This window comes from Kwoniella shivajii, chromosome 5 (assembly GCF_035658355.1).
Source record: "Kwoniella shivajii chromosome 5, complete sequence".
In the NCBI taxonomy this organism is placed as follows: Eukaryota; Fungi; Basidiomycota; class Tremellomycetes; order Tremellales; family Cryptococcaceae; genus Kwoniella; species Kwoniella shivajii.
The window spans coordinates 541,244-559,747 of NC_085912.1; the positions used below are offsets into that span (position 1 = coordinate 541,244).

At 43.1% G+C, this 18,504-nt stretch overlaps 7 protein-coding genes across 7 annotated transcripts; 3 read left to right on the plus strand and 4 right to left on the minus strand.

The window, feature by feature from the left end:
• Positions 1–94: 94 nt before the first annotated feature.
• On the plus strand, positions 95–2,174 carry IL334_003954 (uncharacterized protein; the record flags this gene model as incomplete). The annotated part of the gene is made up of 9 exons (XM_062935677.1): positions 95–182; positions 317–420; positions 510–607; positions 677–701; positions 798–916; positions 1,029–1,128; positions 1,253–1,842; positions 2,000–2,059; positions 2,123–2,174. The coding sequence occupies 9 exons, from the start codon at positions 95–97 to the stop codon at positions 2,172–2,174; spliced, it is 1,236 nt and encodes a 411-aa protein (XP_062791728.1).
• Positions 2,175–2,542: 368 nt separating this feature from the next.
• On the minus strand, positions 2,543–2,965 carry IL334_003955 (uncharacterized protein; the record flags this gene model as incomplete). The annotated part of the gene is made up of 1 exon (XM_062935678.1): positions 2,543–2,965. The coding sequence occupies one exon, from the start codon at positions 2,963–2,965 to the stop codon at positions 2,543–2,545; it is 423 nt and encodes a 140-aa protein (XP_062791729.1).
• A 608-nt stretch (positions 2,966–3,573) lies between these two features.
• On the minus strand, positions 3,574–5,746 carry IL334_003956 (eukaryotic translation initiation factor 3 subunit D; the record flags this gene model as incomplete). Its single annotated transcript, XM_062935679.1, has 6 exons — positions 3,574–3,666; positions 3,748–3,940; positions 3,999–4,790; positions 4,857–4,972; positions 5,031–5,391; positions 5,655–5,746. 6 exons carry the CDS (start codon positions 5,744–5,746, stop codon positions 3,574–3,576), a joined length of 1,647 nt encoding a protein of 548 aa, XP_062791730.1.
• A 348-nt stretch (positions 5,747–6,094) lies between these two features.
• IL334_003957 (uncharacterized protein) lies at positions 6,095–10,140 on the plus strand (the record flags this gene model as incomplete). The annotated part of the gene is made up of 9 exons (XM_062935680.1): positions 6,095–6,501; positions 6,567–6,892; positions 6,947–7,684; positions 7,743–8,079; positions 8,134–8,327; positions 8,547–8,582; positions 8,814–9,080; positions 9,134–9,835; positions 9,902–10,140. 9 exons carry the CDS (start codon positions 6,095–6,097, stop codon positions 10,138–10,140), a joined length of 3,246 nt encoding a protein of 1,081 aa, XP_062791731.1.
• Positions 10,141–10,332: 192 nt separating this feature from the next.
• Positions 10,333–11,910, minus strand: IL334_003958 (phosphoribosylformimino-5-aminoimidazole carboxamide ribotide isomerase; the record flags this gene model as incomplete). Its single annotated transcript, XM_062935681.1, has 7 exons — positions 10,333–10,484; positions 10,588–10,638; positions 10,735–10,833; positions 10,982–11,058; positions 11,192–11,295; positions 11,412–11,601; positions 11,759–11,910. 7 exons carry the CDS (start codon positions 11,908–11,910, stop codon positions 10,333–10,335), a joined length of 825 nt encoding a protein of 274 aa, XP_062791732.1.
• A 408-nt stretch (positions 11,911–12,318) lies between these two features.
• Positions 12,319–15,602, minus strand: IL334_003959 (uncharacterized protein; the record flags this gene model as incomplete). The annotated part of the gene is made up of 18 exons (XM_062935682.1): positions 12,319–12,367; positions 12,428–12,570; positions 12,661–12,714; positions 12,776–12,975; positions 13,038–13,059; positions 13,120–13,200; positions 13,253–13,321; positions 13,406–13,816; positions 13,934–14,120; positions 14,185–14,270; positions 14,355–14,464; positions 14,518–14,585; positions 14,642–14,698; positions 14,767–14,825; positions 14,890–15,018; positions 15,087–15,223; positions 15,298–15,492; positions 15,560–15,602. The coding sequence occupies 18 exons, from the start codon at positions 15,600–15,602 to the stop codon at positions 12,319–12,321; spliced, it is 2,100 nt and encodes a 699-aa protein (XP_062791733.1).
• Positions 15,603–15,999: 397 nt separating this feature from the next.
• IL334_003960 (uncharacterized protein) lies at positions 16,000–18,501 on the plus strand (the record flags this gene model as incomplete). The annotated part of the gene is made up of 10 exons (XM_062935683.1): positions 16,000–16,188; positions 16,279–16,297; positions 16,369–16,449; positions 16,513–16,576; positions 16,641–16,666; positions 16,791–17,057; positions 17,175–17,278; positions 17,527–17,978; positions 18,084–18,201; positions 18,325–18,501. The coding sequence occupies 10 exons, from the start codon at positions 16,000–16,002 to the stop codon at positions 18,499–18,501; spliced, it is 1,497 nt and encodes a 498-aa protein (XP_062791734.1).
• Between the last annotated feature and the right edge of the window lie 3 nt (positions 18,502–18,504).

The window sequence follows — 18,504 nt, forward strand, 5'->3', positions numbered from 1 at the left end:
TATATATAACTCAATGCACTAGTCATATTCGTTGTTCGCTTCATATCTCAATCACTGCTCAACATCAGCTCGTATCGCAATCCATCTCCAAGCGATGTCAGGTTTGTTGTTTGCAGCCTTGGTTGGACGACCACAAGCTAATAGCATTGCGATAGGTTTCCAACATGCTGGCGTTACGAAAGGTAATTATCATACCTCATGTTTTCTGTTATTGTATCAAGCATTCAGTATGGCCATCATGATTTACGCGGGTGTTAATCATGGAATAAGGTGTAAAAAGAGGAAAGCTAACACTATGCGTGGTGTGGGAACTTAGGCATAATGATAATACTAGCTTTATCATCACTTTCAGCTTCGTTATTAGATATAAAACCTTATTTACACCTTCAATTAGTTCCTCATATAACCAAGTACCGTCAGGTAAGCTTATTTTCACATCCCATCTATAGAGTATAGCATCTTTCATGAGCTGACTTTTCGTGATACAACACGACACGTCAATTAATTAGTTATGGAGAATATTGATACATCCGTTGGCATTTGCCAATTCGACTGAATTATTAATGGGTGAAATACTATTCTACAATGTTGGCGTAGGAGTTGAGAGGTAAATTGAGGAATACATCTTCGTTCGGTTATGTGGAGATTCATGCTGATGATCCCTCTCTTGTGACAGAGCGTTTGGATCAAGGAAATATGCTGTATGTTCTTCTCCGCTCAAATGATCCTCCCCGCCCCGTATACACATCAGGCGAGGTTTTCGAAACCGAAAAGATCGAGCTCACGGAAAGTGATAGTCATTCATACTAGTATCAACATTACTATCGACTTTCTTAGCGTGTATTAGTATCTTGGTCGGATATCAATTCGGCTTAAACAGTATACCTGCTGGACCATACGGTATAATATTTAGTTTGTGAGTAGTAAACCTGCCCATCCATCAATTTGCACGTTGTGTTTTACCCTCCGAATTGTGAAGTAGCAGAAGAGTTTCAAAAATGCTGATATCTTTGCAACTTCATCTACAGACTATGGCAACAATATCGCATATTCCCTTCATTATATCATTTCAGAGTTTTGGGTATAGATTTTTCGAGTAAAGTGTTTAACTGGATATTGGCCTCTCAAGTAAGTCAATGAAGGTTCCAATCTACCGTCTCAATCCTATGAAAAATGAACCCTCATTAGACTTTCCAGTCATCTAATACGCATTTGTAGATGTCTTAGAAACTGACTCTTCGACCGTATCCAGTTAATATCATCGAACCCACCTTCTTCTATCCTTATTTCATTATTAGGACTCTTGACTGGGTATATATATCGAACGGATACTTTGATTCCATTACCTTCTCTATCTATTTCAAGACGTAGATTACTTGTTAGAAGACCACTTAAAACCTACAGAATACCGTTATCACTTCATCAATTATTATCGAGATTATTCAGTCCTATAGTAGGAAGTTCATTACCTCCTAGAAGATCACAAAGGGTTTTACCTGGTCAATCTGATTCAAGAGGAATATCAACTGCTTTACCTTCTTCAGTTGGAATGAATCAACAGCCAGGAGTAGGAAGAGGTGCGACCACAGCGAATGATACTGGGACTGGTATTAGACCAAGCCTCAGAAGTCTACTAGCAAGTAGATTGAATACATCCACAAATTCAACTAATACGAATGCGAACCAAACGCAGAATGGGTCAAATGATAGAACAAATGGTTCCGGAAGTGCCCAAAGGGAAGGAAGAGAGGAACCTAGAAGTGCGACTGCAGCAATGGGTGAATGGGTAAATGATATGACAGGTAGAAGTACAAGAGTAGCAACAGAAGATGAAATTGCTACGTGAGTGTTTCGCTCTTTCTGATCGGCTAGTATTCAGGACAATATTTCCGCCTCTATGGAAGACCCCAAACGCTGGCCCTTGATTCATTCATTTCTCTTTCTTATCAACCGATCAGGCATATAGCTGACTTAACGCTTGATTCTTGTATCATGATAGATTGTCAAATATGTTCCCAAACTTAGGTAGAGAAGTGATAGTTCGCGCGCTACAAACCAAGTGAGTTAGCTGAACACATGATAAAGATTCTGAGAAATAGCTAATGTGCCTCGATTCGGTTAGCGATTTCAATACGGCTCAAGCTGTAGAAGCATTGCTACAGGAGAGTGGGTAGCATCTCAGGAATTGAAGATAGTCACTCTATTGTCAATATATAGTAATTGCATATATATGTATACATGTTATTTTTTTTAATGTGTGAACAAGGATGCCAGGTATCATGATTATGTTGGTTGTTCTGGATAATGAGTCACGTCATACTGTTTGGGTTGGTCCATCTCTTATCTCTCCTCCCAAACCATTGTTTCCTCAACTTGATGAAGCTATTTCTTAGTACTATACAGGAGACTCTTTGGTGAGATTGATCAAAGTTGATCTCCAGGTCATTGTGAGCTTTTGCTTCTATCCTTCTCCTTGATGGGACGGGTCTGAGATATCGCCTACTCGATTTCAGCCACGAGTTGCCATACTGTTCCATTGTCATTATTGTTTCTTCTCTCCGGATCCTTCTTCAGAACCAGGCTCCCCTGCTCCTTTATCGTGAACGATCTCCTCTTCTACTCCACCTAAAGTCTGCAGCAATTTATCCAATTTACCTTCTAGGTCATCTGCTACACCATCAGCCGCTTCCAGCTGCTTCATGATCTCCTCTATCTGAGTATCATCCAGGTTCTCTAATTCTGCGTCTGAAAGAGAGAGGAGCGATGAGAGTGAAGCGACGGAGGCGGGATCAAGATTGAGAGAAGATAAATCAGGTGCTGCAGTCGATGTTGATTCTGATGGATTGTTCGTAGACTCTGAAACGGAGTTGGAATGCCCGTTCGTCTGGTTTTGGGGAGAATGGGATTGCGAAGGTGTAGTAGACATAGCTTGAGCTACTAACTCAAGATCTGATAATTGATTCATGGTATTTTGAGCAAAGTTTGGCCAGGAGATCAAGATGCAGGAAAGCTTGTAAAGCGAAGCTAGTTCCTTTTGAGCCTTTGGAGGGGTGGTCTGAGTCGTATGTACGTTTCACGTTGTCTACGCTACGTGGATGTGATTTGATTTTTCCCCGTCTGTGCTATCGTGATCGTCAGTCGTGTTCCCACTTTGATAAAGTATGATGAGCGGTAAGGATGATTCGAATGTTTAATCTCTCAAATATCCGGTGCCAGTAGCCGGTAAATGTGCAGTGCAGTGCGATTTCGTCGTTCTGGATTGGAATGAAAACTGTCATCTTGAGATAGATTGAGTTTTTATTGGCACTCGAAAAGTACAAACTCCGAGGTATCGCTTGCCAATGGTCTGTCCTCCATATTCTCAAATAGTATCATTCACTTGTGTGTAAACCCATGGCCAAGATTCAATGTACGAAAAGTCGCATTCAATGAGACCATTTTTTTGGGAATCACGGTATTTATCAAATGAAGACTTCAAGGATGAACACTATGTATGCATCGTAATAGATCCCACAAATCCATTTCCTAGCATTTCGTATGTCACTCCATGCATCTATCTACCCATCTGCCTATCTAATCTTCGTCAATTTGGGATTCCCCAATAGTTTCTTCCTCGATACCGGCATCGAAGGCATCATCTGGTACTTTGTAGAGTTTGATTTGAGGCTATTCATGTATGTACATCAGTATTTGTGCACGGCACGGATTGTAAAAGCACAAGAAGCCTTGATTTGTTATTGTACTTACACTGTTGGGGTCCTTGACAAGTACGTATTTACCCTCGGGTTGTTTGAGTAGTATATCAGCGATAGTTCGAACGATACCCCAACCATTTGTCAAAGAGACATTCATCTGTCTGGCGAAATCAAGAGGTTTGAACGATTGTACTCCGACGATAACGTGTCTTTGAGCATCTTTGGAATTGGCTCGAGATATGTAACTAACAAAAGGAATATGATTTAGCACACTTATTCGATGAGTTAGAGCGAATAACTCACCCCATCTTCATCAATTCGGCTCCGGCTAAGATCGATTGAACAGCCCATCTAGCCAATTTAGCGCTGTTGTTCTTCATCTCAGAAGCTACGATAGCACCTTTTTGGATGTCAAGGTTCTTTCTCCAATCTAATGGTTTACCTGAACCACCTTGCGATCTAGGATCAAATTCGTTCAATGCTTTAACAGTTATTAAAGTATCTTTTTTGCCTAAATAAGCATCTGCTTCAGTTCTGACAATAATATCGAATGTTTCATCCTCTGAAATAGATAGATCGAATTTTCTATATTTGTATAATGTTGAGGCCAAAGGTTCAGTTTCAATGTCTGCTGAATAGAATGGATTGGGTTTAGGTGTGAAAGGTTTTGAAGAAGCTTGGATAACTTGGGAAGAGAAATTTTGGTTGATATAAGTTGCTTCTAATGATAATGAACCAGCTGAATTGATATTGGTTTGATCATCTGAATCAACTGGTGGATCGGCAGCATTCTCATTTACTGTAATATAATCGAATGGACCGGATTCCCTTTTATCCAAGAATAATTGATCACCTTTTCTTTCGAATATGATATCCCATGAGTTTACTGATCGAGGTGCGGTCATCAAGACAGATAAGATAGAATCGGTAGCGAAGATTTGAGCAGCTTTCTTTTCGGATAATTGAGCAATGACGGGATCGTCAGATGTAGAAGTGTTGTATCGAACTCGGTCAAGGATTTCAAGTGGTTTCTCATTCCGAGTATTGATTCGATCAAAGGCTCGATCGTAAGCTTGGACAGTACCGTAGCTTGCGCTGCAGAGCTGATATATGAGCATTTGCTTCGAATAGCTTCAAGAAGCACCAAAGAAGAGGACTCACACATCCTCGGCATTCTCAACACTTAGGTTCAACTTGGCAAGTCTAGTAAAGTCAACTTCCTCAAGAACTTGCCAATCGGGACTGATAGTAACAGAAGAATCTCTAGTACGTTGAGGCTAATTAGGTCATCGCTGTAAGCTTCTTTATCTTCAAGGGGAAGCCTTGATAGCTTACCTTGTTCCAATCACTGTATCCACCTCGACCACCGCCTCTTCCTCTTCCACCGAAACCGCCTCTCGCACCACCTCGACCTCTTGCACCTCTAGTGGGAGCAGTAGATCTGATGGCTCTGCCTCTGAGAGGAGTTTTTCCTCTGGTTCCAGCTCGTGCGCCACTGTCGACGAGTGAGAAAGATTTTTCATCTTCGTCATGAACGAAACCGAATACAGTTCCTTCGGCAGCGCCATAAGCTTCTCTTCCACCACGTCGGGCTTGTCCTTGTCTTTGTCGGCCATTGTTAGCATCAGCGGGGGCATCGTGCCAGTCTGCTACTCGAGTGACTTTGTCGGATTTGGAGAACGGTGCGTAAGGAATGCTAATGAAGACGAAGCATGTCAGTTGAATGATTTGATAAGACAAGCCAGATGGTCCAAATTCGCTTTGTCCTTCCTCGTCCGCTATACTCGTGTCCCATCTGCATTCTTTTTACCACACCATTCCTAGCTCATTCTGTCTCTACTTTCATCATGATTTGTCGGGCCATCCATCCCTCCTTTCGGTTTCCTCCCGTCTCTTTCTTGTTACTTCATTCTGCTCTCGCCCAAATGATGTCCTAAGGCAATGAAAGGGATCACTCACTCCTTGAACTGAGCGGGAAGTGCGCTGGTACTAGGACCCCATGATCCATCTGCGTTATCTTGTATTTGTGGGAGGTTGAAGTTCAGGGTCATCTTGAAAGAATGACTTCTCGTCTATGCAATGAGGAGAGATACCAATCGAACTTGCAATGATCCAATGTGCACAAGATGACTTTTTTTCCCAACACCCAGCCGAGTGAGTGAACGGGGAAACAAAGAAGGTGTCCAGGTGAAATTGGGATAAATTGGGATAAAATCAAATAAAATGCCCCTAATATAAAATAATCATCCTACAGCACGTGGCAAACGAAACCACCCATTTTTTTGGACCAAAAGAATTTTTCAACAATGGATGGAATGTCATTCATGAAACTTTCTCTTCCCCTCCAATCCTTTTCTGAACTTTTCTTCTTCTCAATTTTACACCTTACCAATGCCACGATGGCAGAAAAGTATGGCTCACCTTCCTCTCATGTCCTAAAATCTACTCCCCAGAGCCAAAAGGCTAGTGGGAGTAAGAAAAGGAGTCAATTACCTTCTTTAGGAGGCGAGATCGTCACTCCTTCTCGAGCCAGTATCATACCCTCACCCAAAGGGAAGGAGAGAGCTCTTGAATTCCGTAGTACAATCACACCTGTCAATGGAGTCTCTTCAGAGAAATCCGAGCGAAAACAGAAGAGGCATCCCAAGGTAAAGAAATTGCCTAATGGTGAAGGCTCGAGCAGTGGAACCTACGGGCAGACAACCCATCATCCAGTAAAGCGAAAAGACGATAGTCTGTGGGATGCAATCCCCGTTGCTCAGAATGAGATTTCAGGCATACCTCCTGTTTGGTCCAACGATGGAAGGTAAGCTGAGAGCTAGACATGTGGCTATCTGACACATGAAATGTCGAGCTGACGTTACCGCGCAGATTTTACTTTACCGTGACTCACACCTCTATTCATATCCACTCTTCGACTTCTCCTGCTTTCAATCGTCTTTCCACACTCTCGTCCACTCACCCACTGGGACATATAAAACCCATCACTTCGCTTCATCTGTCGCCTGTGAATCCTTTCCAGATCGTCTCATCTGCCGAGGATGGGACAATCAAAATCTGGGATTGGGTGGCAGGCCGACTTGTTCGAACAATAAAGTTCACAGAACTACAAGCGAACGTACAACACGTCGCCTTTGGTGAAGTGGCTGGTAAATGGTGGATCTTCGCTGCAGTATCGCATAGCAAAGATGGTTCCGGTAAGTCCTGAGATTTTTCCACAGAAAAGACAGAAGCTGACCACTTGTCCATAGCAACTAAACTTTCTTACCGAATTTTGCGTGTACCTTTCGCTGGTTCCGTATCCCCTTCTTTGGTTGGAAAACTCTCTGCTCATCCAGCGGCTTTGATCATGTCCCCTCGATCGACTTACCTAGTTGCTCTTGCCGCCACGAAGGCTTACACTTACCGGATGCCTACTGCTTCTGCAACAGGTTCAAGCGTTTGGGAAAATCGACCAACATGCGTCAAATTCGTATCCGATCAGTCCTTCACTTGCGGTAGTTTCTGTCCTGATAAAACCTTAGCTACCTCAAGTGAAGAAGAATGGTTTGCTACAGGTGATCAAAAAGGTGTCATCCGTTTGTGGCATGGTCTGGCCCAAGCTTTCAAGCAAGTTGATACAGCTGCTCAGGCTATGATTGGTGGATCAGGAGATCCTAACAAAGCGTTGCTTCCCGAGACAGAGAAGCGATTACCTACAACATCACTTCACTGGCATGCTCATGCTGTGTCAGCAATAGCTTTCACTCCATCTGGATCACAACTTTTGTCTGTCGGCGAGGAAAGTGTACTTGTGCAATGGCACCTTGCTTCTGGCAAGAGAGAATATATCCCTCGTCTGGGCGGGAGACCCATCATCAGTCTGGCTGTGAGAAACGCCACTCGCCTTGGTGAGGAAGAATGGTGGATGAGCTTAGCAGATGGTGCCGTCATTCGAGTTGGATCAGCTTCAGGTCATATCAACAATGTTGGACAAGGGATTAGACTGGGTGAGCCAATGCACCGCCTCTGTTCACACATGGCAGTAGTGCTCACGAACTTCATTAGATCCGTTACGACCCACCTCGAGCACTTCCTCATACCCGTCTTCGCTTCATCCTTCCACCTCCGCTTTGGTCGTCCCCTCGTCTCATCCCTCCACCTTGCAATTCATTGACCCTATAGCTTCTTCCGTTCTCTTTGATCTCGAGGTGGCACCATCCAATCGTGTCAGTCGTCGAGACGAGAAAGAGCTGGAACCAGTCTCAGTGGAGAAAGTTGCTTTCTCAAATTCACAAGACGGCAAATCCCTCTGGATGGCCACTTTTGAAAGCAGGAAAGGCGACGATATGGAAGGTGGTGGTGCTGTCAAGAATCTCAAATTGTGGAAGTGGCAGGATGACAAGTAAGCTACTTTATGTTTGGGATAGTCTGGACATAGAGCTAATGGTATATGTAGATATTTCGTCAACACCCAGTTTCCTCGACCGCATGACATGTCCGACATCGTATCCGTCGTTTTCTCACCCATCTCTCAGACGTCTACAACTTCTTCTAATTCATCCATCTTGCCTACGCCTTACCTCTTGACTGCTTCCGCTGACGGTGTGGCCAAAATATGGCAAGTCCGACAATCCAAAAAATCTCAGCAAGGTAAGTCTCGTACCTCCAGTATTCACTTCCTGCTTGTTTCATGATTCAACACTACTCTTCAAAGATGAGAAACGTTTTCACATTCACTGTCATCCTTATTCGGATATCCTTCGGGGTAATGGCGACTAAAATTCTGCAATCCTGATACTATCTCTTTTCCCGCATGCTTTCCTATGTTCCCTCTTGGCATCTTGCTGACTTGCGTCTCAATGGAAACAGGAAAAGTGGCGATCAAAAAGCCCCCGCTTATTGAATGTAAGTTGGCGTTCCTCTCTTTGGTTGACTGTTTTACATCGTCCTCTCTCCTCTACGCGCATTCCCCTAGGATGAACAATTTTACAAGCTCAACAGTCCTATAATCTTCGGATATATGAGGATACCACTCTTCTTCTTCAACCCTCTGAGGGGTTTGCGCGATTCTTACATTTCTTCAAATGACTGATTATCCAATGTAGAAATCAATGCTAATCGTTGACCGTGACATAGTGTACTGGTCATGTCGGTCAACATTCGATTATAGAGGCATGCCCATTTACGATTCGGCATTCTCCCCAGATGGCACCATTGTCGCACTTGCACACGGCCCTGTACTTACCCTCTGGGACATCGAGAGTAACGTATTACTGAAGGTCTTCGATGCCCCAGCTGGTGTCGACGTTGAACGAATTGGCTTTGTAGGCGACGAAGGCAGGTATCTTGTGGGCGCAGGACGAAATAACGGCGTCGTTTCTTGGGACTTGCTATCTTGCGAAGGTAAGTCTGAAACATGTGACATGCCGATAGCAGCAGCTGACGTACTGCCATAGTTGCATGGTCAAAGTCAAGTCAAAATGTGCAAAACCTTGTAATTGCCAATGGGTTTTTCCTCACATCTTCTTCGGCATCAGACGACAAAACGGATGTTACTATGTTTTCTCCTTCATCTTCATTACCCCTACGAACGATGGCCATCTCCTATCCTGTCAAACATCTGCATATACTTCCATCACCGTCTGAATCCTCTTCATCGCTCCATCTTATTGGTATTTCGCCTTCGGGCGAGATCTTCCGCTTTGGAGACTTGGCTCATTCAACAGTTCCTTTGTCTGCCAAAAATGTGGCAACTGCCTCTCAAATACAAGGCTTGTCAATTTGGCAAGAAATGTTTGGCAAAGATGCTTTCCTCGACTCACTTTCACTTGAGCCCTCTCTGACCGATACTGCAACTGCTACAGCCCTTCAACAACAAATAGCAGGTAAAGGAAAGCCGTCTGATGTGTTCAACGGACCTAGTCATACTATGCCTTCTACAGGATTATTGTTTGACGCATTCATGGACGAACTTTTGTCGGGACATTTGGCCACTCCTGCTCTTGCAGAAAATCGAATCGAAGATGACGGAATTCTGTATCAAGAAGAAAACAGAATTGATTTGGACACATCTATCGTCCAGATCCATAAAGGAAAAGAGGTCGATGCCGACGAGATCAAAGAATTGGAAGTCTTCTTCAGAGAAGTTTTGGGAAATGGTGAGTTGGCGAGCCTCGTTCACTGTAGCATCTGGAGGCAACTGACAAACGATATTGTGGAATCAGTTTCCGATAACATACCTAAGACAACAGTCGCAGAGAAAGTGAATGGACATATATCACATGCGGATTCTCCATCACAACTTTCTGTCTCTACGCCTATCAGCAAAAAGCTGAACGGTGTCAATGGCAATGGCAAGTACTCAACGGATGCACCCATCGGTGATTGTATAGAGGTTGACATAACACCTTCATTCGGTAAGAAGGGTAAAGGGAAGAAGAGAAAGGCTCCTAGGGAGGATTAGTCATCACTTTTGCATTTAACAATCACAGTTCATGTAGTAAACGCAATACAATGCATATTTTTTCATTATATACAATCATTCTAGACGGTTTGCCTATGGCGTAAGATGTACATGTAGACTGCCACTGATTATCCCAATTGTCCTATTGTCCCTATACTAAATTCTTCTTGGATGCAAGAGGTTACTGGAGATCTACTGTCTGGAAAGTTCTTTTGCCAATTTATCAATTTGAACGAGTTCTGCAAATGATACACCTGTACCGCCGAATAGATCGAGTGATGAACCAAATGTCAGATCCACTTTCCCATTTGACAGTTGATCCACTAATTGGAGATCTGAAATATCTACGAAGGAATGGTCAATTTCGATCAGATTAGCTTTGATCCGTCTTTGGGAATGGGCATACAAGAAGCATGAGGGAGATTGACAATGGAACGTGATATGTACCTTTGGCGCCTCCAGCATAAGTGGTGGGTATGTTTACCCATTCACCTAATTCTATGTGGAAAAAAAAACAATAGCAGAATTAGCAATCGTCCTGATATTCAGACATAAAGTGAGAGGGGATACTCAAGATGAGATGAATCAACTTACTAGTGACCAGTTCTTCATCTATTCCTTGACATAAGCCCTCTACGTCTGCAGCGTGGATTAAAAGCTCTGAACAGTATTGTTCAATCAATCTTATCGATTCTGTTCGGTGTACAAAACATCAGTATCTTTTCGAAGTCAACCTGGACCCAGCGATGAACGATCCCAGTTTTCTCTCCTTGTCTTTGAGGGCGACTTGAGACGGAGACGGGTTGGAAAGGTCAACGAGAACCGAAGAAGTTTTACTTACCAGCAGTCACGGACATATCTGTGAGTGTTTTCCATCCATTCATAGCTACTATCCAGCCATTCTCCCTTTTTCGACAACTGGCATCACAGAACAGAAAAATCAACGAGTCAGCTGAGGTTCCTGTATTTGAGAACCGAAAAGAACGGCATCACGGATCTCGGAATTACGGACACATTTGGAAAAACCCATTTTGGGCTCAGTCTCACTCACCTGATATCAACGACTAATTTATCTTTACCTACTTTATCTGATATTCTCTTCAAGCGAGATTCATCAAATTTGCCTGAAGGAAACAAGTAGCTAGTCACTATGATCTTTTGTTGGAGGATGGAACATGTCAGCCTTTTGTCTCTATCACCTCCTCACTTTCATTGAACTCTTTTGTCCTTGAGTGGGGTTGTGCGCTATCATCTATAATACTCAAACTCACCTTTTCAGCACCATACTCCAGCCATTCACTTGCGTTATCCTCATTGATTCCACCGCCAACTTGCATCCCACCTTTCCAACTCGTCAAAGCCTCTTGAGCGGCTTCATCGTTGTTTGGACCAAGCTTAATTATATGTCCTCCTGTCAGCCCATTTGATTTGTACAGGTTCGCGAAAAATGAAGGAGGATGACTAAATATGCGCTCAAGTCAGTTCCTACTCTGTTCTCAGAATGCAAGGAACAAAGGAAAGACTGGTTTGATAGGTCACTCATCTCATTGATATATGTGATGGACACCGAGAAGCTAAAAGAGTGAAAATGAAATTGGAAATGTAGGAAATTACTCACGTAGCTACAAAGTTCTCTTTGGGACCTTTATCTTGACCGTCCTCATTGACCAAATCCAACGTTCCACCTACAATCTGTTTTACTACCCCTTGATGTAAATCTATACAAGGTCGAAATTGCGAGTGTCGTCTAGGTTGAGAAGATGAGGCCATTTCGGGTGATTTTGTCAAAGAATTTAGGAATAGAACGGTTAGACTCGTTTAGGAGATTGTTCGTCAACTTGCGCACAAGCTGCTTGCTATATTAGTGTATTATAATGGGACAGAGAAGTCTTGAAGGAGCTAGAATAGTCAATGCCAGAAGAGATATGTTCCTACCGCTCCGTCTCGCTTTCCCAAAAAAAACGTTCGAAAATAATCGATTCGTGCAAGTGATGATGTCATGAGATCCTCGGTCACTTTTTTCCAGAATGAAATATCTCTTTTGTTAAGCATTCGTTTGTACAGAGATCAAAACTGGCATTACCACTTAGCCTCTCAATCTCAGTGTGTCGATCGTAGATGCATACAACAGGTCAAGTTTTGTGATTGCACATATGTAGTACAATTATAATTGCAGCGCTAAAAATGCTTCTTCAATCCCCCACCCTTGAATTCGTAGAAATGCGGCCTAATTTTCAGAATCAGCTTCCAGGCTGAATTTACCGGTGCGAACAAGGGCTATACTCACGCAAGTTCAACCAGCCAATCCTCTTCTATAACAGTGATATCCCTCATGAAGCTTTTAGTGGTCTCTACTACCTCATGGTAGATCACCCATCCGGTGGAAGGTTGCCTGGTAAACATGACCGAAGATGGATGAACGTGCAGTGTCTGAGTCGGCAAAAATCATTAGTAAAAATCGAGAGATGTCTCACCTCGTGGTGAAACCAAGAACAGGGTTTTCAACCTTGGCAAACTTACAGCTCCTTCTCTTGCACTTCTATATGTACCGTCGGGCAACATCCTAGCTGCGTTCTACGCACTCTCGTCAATTGGAACTACTCATTCACGTCACCAACAGGGAGTTGTGACTCACTTTGAAATAGCCCGTAACTAGACATCTTCTCAATCTCTTGGCATCACCTTCGCAGCTGACAACTCGAATACCGAACCTTTCCACGTATTTCTTCAGTTGCTTTCGGATCGATACGGCTCTAGATAAAGCCTTGTGATTTAGTCGATGATTCCCACACCATGATTTGTTATTTTGACCTAAACGGATGAACGCGTTATATGCTTTTGAGTTCAAACAGAATCAGCTAGTTTCGTCACGATTCGGAGACCTCCACTTGACTGACCGTTGAGGAGAGTGAGATGATCCTAGATATCGTCTTATCAGTCAACACCTGAGAATCAGTGAGTTAAATTAGGATAACTCACCCCTTCTTCCGCAGTGAATTTTCTCCGTTCCAGATCTGACATCATACCTTTGGTACCACCTTCAGACATGTTAAATACGTTCTACAATTTCGGTAAGCCACTTTTGACCGGAAGCAAAACACATTGGACTCACCTGCACTGAAGTCATTGCTGCTATAGTCAACACTTCTTCTCCACATTTGAACTCATGAGAGTTCAGTAGCTATGATACCGAGTCATCAGAGTCTCATCTCCGCAACCAATGTAGCTCCTGACATCGATCAGAAGCGCAGGAAGAGTAACTCACTATCGCGGCCATCATAGGATCCAAAGGAACTTCAGCCATTCTTTCTCCCATCGGCCTGGTTAATCTACCTTCCGCATCTAATGCTTTTAGACAATATAAGAATTCCAAAGCCCGAATCATCATCTGTGATGGTGGAGGAGACATAAAGTCGAATTTCACTAGGTTATCTATACCTAGAGCTTTGAGCTGTAATAGATATAAGGCAATATCTGATCGAGTGAGTTCAGGTGGTGTCGTTATTTGCATTGGTGAAGAGGGATTATGTATCGGCAGAACCGATGATGGGTATAGACGGAAACATTTTCCTGGTGACGTACGACCTGCTCGTCCTGCTCTTTGATTCGCAGAAGCTAAGGAACACGGTACAATGGAGAGCACGTCCATTGATGTTCGAGGATTGAATGTTTTTAGCTGAAAAATATGTCAGCCTTGTGTCGCGAAATCCAAGTGATCGTGATTTAAGCAAAGACTTGCCACCATGGCATATAAAGGTCCTTTTGCGTATACTCGTATAAGCAATGCACTCACCTTGACATATCCGGAATCGACCACGTATTTGATCCCTTCAATAGTAACACTCGCTTCTGCTATATTTGTTGAAAAGATGACTTTTCTGGTGTCTCTGGGAGGTGGATCGAATATCAAAGCTTGTTCTTCGGGCGGCAGAGTAGCGTATAACGGAAGAGCTAATATTTGTGGTGCTGATTTTGGGAGCCTTATCATGCAATACAGATATTCAGCTAGAGGTAATGGCATGTAGATAAACGCTAGAATCTTACGTTTGTATCCTGTCTGTGACTTCTTGTAAAACTTGATCGATCTCCTCTCTTCCTGTTAAGAATACTAGCACGTCCCCAGCAGGCTCCTGATTCTCTTTCTGTCAGCACCACTTCCCCGGGACTGAACGGAAAACATGGCCAAGGAGCAGACAAGTGAAGGTTCTACATACTTTCATGTGGATATCGAAGACAGTCTGCACAGCTGCTTCCGCATAGTCGAAGCATGGCTCCTTGAGATAGCAGACTTCCACAGGGAACATTCGCCCTTCTAGGCTGACGACTGTTCAGACCCTGTTAACAGACGATTGTGTTTTACTAGACCACTCGACTCACTAATAGCATCGTCTTTTGATCGGTCAGAGCCGTCCGCATTGGTGTTGAAGTATTCCAAGAAGTCCTCTCTACGATTAGAAAGTAAGCTCAAATTGCTCACCAAAACCAGATGAGGCTGACTCACGCATCAATCGTGGCAGAAGATATAATAACTCTCAATTCAGGTCTTTTCCTCATTATCCTGTTTGTGTAGATCAGTTAGATAAGATTCTCACCCTAATCAAACAATAGCTGGTTCTGTCCACCTACTTCTTGAGTAAACCAAGTAACAAGTCTGTGTATGCACCTCTTTCATGAGCTTCGTCGATCTATCAGGCCAGTCATCAGCTATTTCTTTGAATTCTCCAAGGTTCCAATGATGAGGTAGCTGACCATTATGACACTATATTTGCTCAGCAGAGGATCCACCATGGTTTCTCGAAATAACATTCCATCCGTCAGGTATTTTATTCTTGTTCGAGTGGGTGCAGATAGATCTTCAAATCGAATACTGTATCCTACCTGTGTGACAACGTCGCATCAGATGTCAATGTCAACCTTCAAAATCGAACGACTTGGAGGAAGCTTACCTCGTCACCCAGGACAGAGCCGACTTCTTCAGCGACTCTCGTAGCAACGCTGGTGGCTGCAACTCTCCGAGGTTGTGTACAAGCCACTACGTGATTTTGTGACGTCCAACCTGCTTCATGTAGATATTGCGGTAGTTCTAGATACTCAGGATAAACGTCAGTTGATACCCTCGGATGTTTGAGTCTTGACCCAGAGCACACCAATACTCACGAGTGGACTTTCCGCAACCTGTCTGACCAACTACAATAACAACTTTATATTTCTCGACACACCATAAGAGCTTTTCCCGATGTTTATATATCGGTAATCTTTGTCTTTGAGCTTCTAACGAGAGATGAGCGTTTTGGGAGATTGTCGAGGGAAGAAGTGATCCTTCCGCTTCATTGTCTCGATCAAGCGAAGATCCTAAGTGTTTCGAGCAAGTTTTAGTTGTTTTTCAACTGTTCAACGGGATGATATGATAAAGACTCACCCGGAGCAGCTGTACCTGGTTTCCAAAATTGTAATGGAGGCATGTTTATGCTTCTTCACTTTTCTGGTATACTCGATGAGTAGACTACTATCGCTGATGAACAACCTTCGTTTGATGCTCAATTCACGACGTCGGGAATGTCCAGATATCTATATATATTTATGGAGATACCATCAATCTCCGCTGCACTAATGTACACCATTCAGAGTTCAGGAACAGGTACGTGCGGTAAACGCGGTTATGTTGGATTTTATTTGTTGATCTCTGATTCGATACATCTAGCCCATGATAATAAATTAACCGCCGCATGCAATCGACTGATAAGAAATATTGTCAGCTAGAGGGATGAAAAGGTTGGGCGTGAATTCGAACAAGATTTCCATCTGTCATATATCTAAACACTCACGTAAGCCACTTCAATAAGCGTTCGAGGAGCCGAGATGAGAGTGGGAAAGGTGATACCTGAATGGGCTCGACATCCGGATGGATCTCCCAGAAGATTAACACTTCTCGGACGAGCTTTACTACTCATCATTGGAGAGTTATTGGCCAATGCCATCTGTTGGATAGCGGCTGGGATCTGTTTCAGAGATGCAGATGGACTATTGGCATTGGCACTGCTTGCATGGGTGAGCTACCATTCGAGATATCAATGAATGATTTCTGTAATAGAGACAAGACCGATAAGCTGATTGATTCCATGTCCGTGCGTAAATTAGACGATAGGATTGAGGCATGGTGAGTTTATCTTAACAGACTCAAGTCACAGGATATGAACAGAGGCTAATGAGATGTGGCATATCCCTAAGGTCTCGATGCAGATCATATCTCAGCTATAGATAATGCAACTAGACAATTGGTCAGTCTAGGTCAATTACCCATTACTTGTGGTAAGTGAGAAATCACTTTTCTTTCTTGATACAATGATAGTTGACCTGTATAGGGATATTTAGGATTATTCTTCTCACTTGGTCATTCCACTATCGTTATAGTTGTCAATATAGCTATAGCGATCAGGTGAGTAAGATCGTGATATCACCAAGATACCAAAGAAGCTGAATCAGATTTGGTATCATTGCAGTGTGGACATTTACGACAAATTAGACAGTACGTTGAATTCCTGTTCTCAAGGCTAATAGTATTCATTCCGCAAATCGCTTCTCTTCTCTGGGATTTCACATCTAGACGAGTGACTCACGCTGATTATCCTCACCTAACCTTTCACTCATAGAGGTCGGTTCGGTCGGGGGTATAATAGGAGCATCAGTATCTTCATCCTTCTTATTCCTGATAGCGTGTATCAACATTTATTTCTTGGTTGGAGCTATAAGACAGAGAAGGGAAATTCAACGACGTGAGAAATTAGGTTTACCAATTGAGGATGAAGATCCTACCAAGATACATGGAGGTGGATGTATGGTCAGAATCATCAGACCCGTATTAAGAGCAGTTGACAGGAGTTGGAAGATGTATCCCGTTGGTATATTATTTGGATTCGGTGAGTATCCTCTCGTTTTCTTTTCGCTTTTCCATAAACCCGTATAGTGAATCTTCATGGCATCTGATCTCAAAAACCTGCTGACCTTATTACGAATGTCATGGTAAACCTACAAAGGTTTCGATACAGCTTCTTCAATAGCTCTATTGGCGATCTCAGCAATCGCTCAAAGAGGTCCAAGTGGTCAAGAGATAAATCATGGAAAGATTGTTATATTACCGGTGAGCTAGGATCTCGCTCTAGACTTTTCAACGGGTTCTTACAACGAGCTGATCTTAGTGGTCTGCGGTCTCGTCCTTCAGTTCCTTGTAAGTAGCTTGTATTATATTGCTCGACCATAAACGATATATCCAACTTGATGCATCGTCAATTGGAAGAATAGACGTGCTCCCACTCTCCGTTCCACTCTCAAACCCTCCTTCTGGTCCCTTCTTTCTGTCTTAAGCGCCTATGCTGACATTATCAGTAGTTTACAGCAGGAATGTCACTCGTCGATTCATTAGATTCCGTCTTGATGTTATACGCCTACGCCACGCCTTCGACCGATACTCCAGAAGGTAAACTGTCTCTACTTCAAGATATCGATCCGGATAGTAAATCGACATTGGTCGAAGAGACCGTTATCCCTGTTCTGCCGTCTTCCAATACAAATCCAGATGTGAACGAAGCAATGGTGTCCATTGAAGGTAGAAGAGAAGATGACGCGACTGAAGGTACCGGTGAAATAGAAATACTGGAAAGAGAACAGAATCAAAACCGAGAAGATTCAGTGAAATCACCCAATGAGAGAGATATAGAGGCACCGCACATCAATAGAAATACGGGAAATGATAGACAAGATAGAATAATTAGAGTAAAAACAAACACAATGTCAAATTTATCTATAATATTAACTCTCCTTTCTATAATAGTAGCTTTAAGGTGAGTTGAGTCATTCGTACTGATACTCGTTCTTTGTCCGATTCCCCAAGTCGTATAAAGTAGTTTGAGCAATTGCTCAAGTCGGTGCTGACGGTTTGCGTTTAGTATATCATTAATTACGATGATGGGATTAATAGGTGAAAATTGTAACAAATGTACTGTAGCTGCTGAAGATCCAGACGGAGGCGGATTAGCTGGAAGTTGGTGGAGAGCATGGTTCAGAGTGAGTCTAAGTCCATTTCTCCTTCTCATTCTTATGCTCCTCAATACAGCCATCATGACACGATTGTCAATCCCGTATCCATACTAAGCTAATTCTCCTGTTTGGTGATGCTTATGGTTATAGGCAAACGATCAATCAGGTTTTATAGGAGCTGCTATAGTCGGTTGTTTCGCAGCTATCCTATTTGGTTATTATGGTGTTAGATGGGCGATCAAGAGATATTCCAAAAAGGAAGTCGCTTTACCGACTGCACTCACAGGGGAGGAGGAAGAAAGAGAAGCGGCAGTCTTACAAGAATGAATC